At 52.2% G+C, this 6,557-nt stretch overlaps 1 protein-coding gene across 2 annotated transcripts in view; it reads right to left on the bottom strand.

The window, feature by feature from the left end:
- Nucleotides 1–6,107: 6,107 nt before the first annotated feature.
- dpysl2b (dihydropyrimidinase like 2b) overlaps nucleotides 6,108–6,557 on the bottom strand; it is a gene marked incomplete at its 3' end in the record, with an annotated part of 15,870 nt that continues 15,420 nt past the window's right edge. For both annotated transcript variants that reach the window (XM_080530084.1, XM_080530083.1), the window contains exon 13: nucleotides 6,108–6,199. In XM_080530084.1, coding sequence (XP_080386210.1) covers nucleotides 6,108–6,199 — 92 coding nt within the window. The remainder of the gene's footprint in view (nucleotides 6,200–6,557) is intronic.

The following is a 6,557-nucleotide window of genomic DNA, read 5'->3' as shown; positions in this document are numbered from 1 at the left end:
AACACCCCTATTATCAAGTCTGAAGTGAAGAAGTGAATACAAAATACATTGTACATACCTCAGAAATGGTAAATGGACTGCACTTATATAGCGAATTTTTTGCTGCTCCAAAGCGCTTCACAACGGCCTCTCGTTCACCCATTCACACACACATTCACACACCAATGGCGAGGTAGGCAAGCTACCATGCAAGGCGCCGGCCTGCCCGCTCAGAGAGCAATTTTGGGGTTCAGTGTCTTGCCCAAGGACACTTCGACATGTGGCCAGCCGGGGCTCGAACCGCCGATCTGCCAACCTTGTGATCATTAGACGGCCACTCTCTATAAACACACAGCGTTCACAATCACGAATCACGAACACCACACACACACACACACACACACACACTCACACACACACACACACACGAACACCACACACAGACACACACACACACACACACGAACACCACACACACACACACACACACACACTCACACAGACACACACACACACACACGAACACCACACACAGATTTGTACGTATGTTTTTCATTTTTAATTCTTTGAAATCGTTTTTTTTTTTTACATCACCATCTATGGGACACTTTCCATAGAGAGCAAGCATCCCCAACACCCCACAGCCATCAAGACAAACACCATCACACAGATTCACTTTCACAATGGGAGGGGGGGGGGGGGTTCGGGGATTGGGTGTTGGGGGTGGGGGGAGGGAGATACAGGGGTGCAGGTGGGGGGCGGGTTCAACAGCATTAGCAACCTCAAGCCTAAAGAGCTCCTCTCTCCTCATCTGCGTTTCGCTTACATCACATATTAGCGTGGCATAGAAAAACATACAAGCTTACAGAGCAAGAAGGAATGTGTGTGTGTCTCTGTGTGTGTGTGTGTGTGGTGTGCTTGCGTGTGAGCGTGTGAGTGAGTGTGTACAATATCTAGATGGAGGGGCCATGACTGCTGACAGCTGGTTTATATAGTATGTGAAGTATGTGGATGCTTTAGGCTCGGGTGCCTCAACACTGCGGTGTGTGTGTGTCTCTGTGTGTGTGTCTCTCTCTCTGTGTGTGTGTGTGTGTGTGTGTGTGGTAGTTATCTGTGGCCTGCTACAGGACTGTGTCTGTGTGTAATCGCTGTCATGTGAAAGCCTGTCTGCTGCTTCTCAGTGACGCAGGTCAGAGCCCCCGGGACTGGTGGTCAGTCAGCAGACATGTTGTGGATCTGACCCAAGCTAGCCTGATGCTAATGAATGCATGTGGGTCCCACCCACCCAGCTAGCCTTTAGCTAATGAATGCATGTGGGTCCCACCCACCCAGCTAGCCTTTAGCTAATGAATCTGGGTCCCACCCAGCTAGCCTTTAGCTAATGAATGCATGTGGGTCCCACCCACCCAGCTAGCCTTTAGCTAATGAATGCATGTGGGTCCCACCCACCCAGCTAGCCTTTAGCTAATGAATCTGGGTCCCACCCAGCTAGCCTGAAGCTAATGAATGCATGTGGGTCCCACCCACCCAGCTAGCCTTTAGCTAATGAATGCATGTGGGTCCCACCCACCCAGCTAGCCTTTAGCTAATGAATGCATGTGGATCCCACCCAGCTAGCCTAAAGCTAACAAAGCTAAATGGTGAAACACTGGATCTGCAGCAACCGTTTTCCGTTTCAGAAAAGGAGGAGGATATGAAGAAAGAAAGAAAGAACCAGTGTGTGTGTGTGTGTGTGTGTGTGTGTGTGTGTGTGAGTGTGTGTGTGTGTGTGTGTGTGTGTGTGTGTGTGTGTGTGTGTGTGTGTGTGTGTATGAGGAGTTATAATAGTGTGCAAGGCTTCAATACAGCGAGTCTGTTTTCACTGTTTTCCTAATAGCACCGGGTCCAGCGGGGTTGCTAGGGGCAACTTCCGATCTGACAGGCCGTTACCATGACAAACATTGAGAAAAAAAAGCGAGGCCCAGGGTGACTCGATGGGCCCTGTCGTCACGGCAACAGGTTGGTGGGGGGAAAAAACAATGGAGAAGCCCAGAAAAGAGTGAGAAAGAAAGGAGGAGGAGGAAGAGGAGGAGAGGGAGGAGGAGGAGAGGGAGGAGGAGGGGGAGGAGGAGAGGGAGGAGGAGGGGGAGGGGGAGGAGGAGGAGAGGGAGGAGGAGGGGGAGGAGGAGGAGGGGGAGGAGGAGGAGAGGGAGGAGGAGGAGGGGGAGGAGGAGGAGAGGGAGGAGGAGAGGGAGGAGGAGGAGGAGGAGGGGGAGGAGGAGGGGGAGGAGGAGGAGGGGGAGGAGGAGGAGGTGGAGGAGGAGGTGGAGGAGGAGGAGGGGGAGGAGGAGGAGGAGGAGGGGGAGGAGAGGGAGGAGGAGGGGGAGGAGGAGGAGGAGGGGGAGGAGGAGGAGAGGGAGGAGGAGGGGGAGGAGGAGGAGGAGGGGGAGGAGGAGAGGGAGGAGGAGGAGAGGAGGAGGAGGAGGAGAGGGAGGAGGAGGAGGAGAGGGAGGAGGAGGAGGAGGAGAGGAGGAGGAGGAGGAGAGGAGGAGGAGGAGGAGGAGAGGGAGGAGGAGGAGGAGGGGGAGGAGGAGAGGGAGGAGGAGAGGGAGGAGGAGGAGAGGGAGGAGGAGGAGGAGAGGGAGGAGGAGGAGGAGGAGAGAAGGAGGAGGAGGAGGAGGAGGAGGAGAGGGAGGAGGGGGAGGAGGAGGAGGAGGAGTGGGGGTGGAAATCAGCAAAAGACATACTTTTAGTCCCGGGGGGGGGAGAACGCAGAACGCTTCTCCTCCCTGCCAAATCGTATTTGTGTTTAAGCAGACACCCCCCTCCCCCCTCCCCCACCCCCCCTCCCTCTCTCCCAAAAACTTAAATGGGAGAGAGAAAAAAAGACCAGTCCAGTCTATGGGAATAGAAAGAGATGAATCATGTCACCCCTACGTCACCCACGCCATCTGAGAGATTATGCATTCCAACACCGAGCAAGCAAATGGGGGGACTCATGCTTGAAAACACGCCAACAACACTGGCCAGCGCTTTCCACTGGTGGGCTGAGAAGAACAAGAAGAACTTGAGAGAGTCGAAGAGCTTTATATATATATATACTGTTATAATATAACGATCCAAGAAATAATAATAATATAACAATGACAATAACAATAACAGAAATCATGAATGGTCAGATTATCTTGAATGAAAATCATACTAAAAAAAGAAAAGAGAGGAGAGAGATCGAAGGTAGACCAGAGTGAGTTTGTCGTGTGTGTACGTACGTACGTACATGTGTGTGTGTGTGTGTGTGTGTGTGGGGGGGGGGGTGGGGGTAGCTAGCTCCAGGTCTGCCCCCCCCCCCCCAGCCAGGCTGACCAGGGGGGTGGTCTTCTCTACCTATCACACTGCAGCACCATGACTCAGAACAAGACCTCCTCCTCGCCAACATGCAAGTGAGAGAGGGGAAGGACGAACAGCTGGAGGACTACTTTGCTTAACGCAAACCAGACGGCGCAGAGAGAGAGAGAGAGTGAGAGAGTGAGAGAGAGAGAGAGAGAGAGAGAGAGAGGGAGAGAGAGGGAGAGAGTGAGAGAGTGAGCGTAGTAACGACTGTTAGTGTCGCTCCCGGCCGTGTCTGACACCAGAGGGGTGGCAGTCTGCTTGCGTCAGGACATTACGACCTCCATCCCTCTCTCACGTTAACACCAGCACACTAGTTAGAAATACATTATCTCACGTCTACTTTTCAAGCGTAAAATGTGTGTAAATGTGTATAAGTGTTTAAGCCCTTCAGCGACTACTTACTTTACAGAATGGCACTAAATAGCGTTAAACGGACGAACGAACGGTTAAAAACTGTAAAACATTAGAACATTTTTTCATAACGCATAAAGCATTTTTTTCGGTTTGTTTTTCTTTTATACAGGAGAACGAACCCCCAGCGGGTTACGAAAGTAAACAAAAAATCTGGCACCTTTGTAATCGGTCAAATAACTCGCCTATGTTACACCTCTATCTTACATCCTTCTCTCTTACCACAATAAGAATAATTCAAAAATCAAAACTATCAGTACAACTTCTGTGGGTTTTCAGGCACATAAAGAGTCGAAAGGAAGGAAGGAAGGAAGGAAGGGGGGGGGTCGATGCGTAGACAAGAGGAGGAGGAAGAGGAGGAGGAGGAGGAGGAGGAGGAGGCCGGGACAGACAGACAGACAGTGTTTTAAATGCACATGTTGACAACCGTGACATTCTACGACACCAGGAAGTGATGCTGCTGCTGCCTGCAACACTGTCCAATCACCTCAGATCCCTTCTATGACATCACCCTGTGGGTGTGGCTCTACCCTATGTGGGGGTATTACGGGTCCACAATGCTTCAGCTGAGTGTAAGTGGCTCAGGGGGGAAAACCCCACTTCCAACCTCACAGGATCTCCTTGTCTACAGGGAGGGAGGTCAGGCGGATGCATGCGTGGAGGCTATGAAGAAGAAGTGTGGTATTCTCATCAGAACCACCAGCCTTACAACACCGCACACCCCCGCCGCGGGGCTGACCTCCTCCCAACACCCTGTGTTCCTTAGACTCACATACTGAGCTCTATACATCATCCCTGGTCAGCCAGCCAAGACTCTGTTGCTGACGACGCGCTCCTGCGCTTTCCCGCCTTCTCCTCCTCAAAGCTCTCTGAAAGCAGCTTTTCCATATATGGATCACTGTTTTTTTCACTCAATCAAGTCCCCCTGAACAAAGCGTTCCTACATGGAATGAGAACACTGAGAACTTAAGTGCGTGCCGGTAGCAAAAGAAAGCCTCGTGTTGTCTTTTGATTTCAACAGTCGAGCGGCGGTTTAGCCTCCGTTAGCTTTCGCTGTGGTGTTTTTTAAACGATACTAGACTGTGTTACAGTGAATATATCCGCTGCCTTCTGGCTAACAAATGAATCAATTGGGTTGTTTCTGGCCCGCGTTCAACTGATGTTATCAGTATTAGCTAGCGAACACACTGAGAGGCTAAAGCCGTGAGCGTAGAGACAAGAGCACAGCACACAGACAGACAGCGCCACAGACAGAGAACAGATCGAACCGAAGCGGAAAAAAAACACGAGATACGCATCTCCTCCAAATCCACCACAGTGTTTACTGTAACCCTATGACAAATGTCCCCTCTGGGTCTCCGTACTTTGATTTACCCTGCTACATTCCGAACATTCCGAAGACAAAGGGACGGAAACAGAATGTACTTCCTCGTCTAGAGCAAAACCACGCGTGACCTTTCACCCTTTCACCCTTTTCGACCGTGTTAAAACCTGCCCAGTCTAGTCTCACTTGACCCTTGACCTCTATAAACAACATAACAATTAAACAATTTAAAAAACTAAACAAATAAAAAATAATAATTCATGGCAGGTAGAAAGTACAGTATAAAACACTCAAATAATACAGTCAAAGGTGCTCATAATAAGGAGTGTTTTTTTTCTTTTCTGTTTCTCTTTTTTTTCTTCAAATGAGGCTATTCTTTTTTTTCTAGGTGTTTCCACTGGGATGGGGTCGGGGGGGGGGGTGTTGGGGGAGAGTGTGTGTGGGGGGGGGGATGTAGGGAGTGGTGAAGGGGGGGGTGGCGGGGGGGTTGGGGGTGAGTGTGTGGGGGGGGGGTGTAGGGAGTGGTGAAGGGGGGGTGGCGGGGGGGTTGGGGGTGAGTGTGTGGGGGGGGGGTGTAGGGAGTGGTGAAGGGGGGGTGGCGGGGGGGTTGGGGGTGAGTGTGTGGGGGGGGGGTGTAGGGAGTGGTGAAGGGGGGCGGTGGCGGGGGTGTTGGGGGTGAGTGTGTGGGGAGGGGGGGATGTAGGGAGTGGTGAAGGGGGGGGGGGTGGCGGGGGTGTTGGGGGAGAGTGTGTGTGGGGGGGATGTAGGGAGTGGTGAGGGGGGGGGTGGCGGGGGGGTTGGGGGTGTTGGGGGAGAGTGTGTGGGGGGGGGATGTAGGGAGTGGTGAAGGGGGGGGGGGTGGGGGGGTTGGGGGTGAGAGATTGAGGAGGGAGGGAATCATTTCGTCAGGCACTGAGGAGGGGGTGTGGCTCCTGATGTAGGCGATGGTTGATTGGCCGCCTGTACCCGATGCCCCTCCCCCTCAGACCCTGGTCCCCCCCCCCGGTGGACCAATGGGAGGAGGTTAACCCAGGGTGGTGATGTTGGCCTTGCCACCAGGGGGCGCTACGATGCGCTGGGTGTTTCGGCGAGGAATGTTGTCGTCATTCTGAGCTCCTAGAAGACACAAGGCGGAGGGGGGGGGGGGGGGGTGGAAAGGGAAATCAACAACGTGGACATGAACATCACTGTCAGTTATATCTGCAAATGGTTCAGTCACGTTCTAATGCTTTGGTCCTCATGTCGGCATCCGATGTAATGATCTGACTTTTCAGACGAAATGTGAATACATTTCTGCGTTGCTGAAAACCAACGACACATCGCTAGTCAACTAACACAGCTTGTTTTGTGAGCCTGCTAACAATGTAAAGTCGTGTTCTAGTTAACTAGGTAGCAGTGGGGGGGATTAACTCACCCAATCCATTGCCATATGCAGTATTTCGGCTTGACTAGCGAGTCTGTGTTGTGATTCTCA

This window comes from Nansenia antarctica, assembly GCF_963989245.1.
Source record: "Nansenia antarctica genome assembly, chromosome: 4".
Lineage (NCBI taxonomy): Eukaryota > Metazoa > Chordata > Actinopteri > Argentiniformes > Microstomatidae > Nansenia > Nansenia antarctica.
Note: the sequence above shows the minus strand (reverse complement) of the source record. Positions and strands in the feature narration are given on the sequence as shown.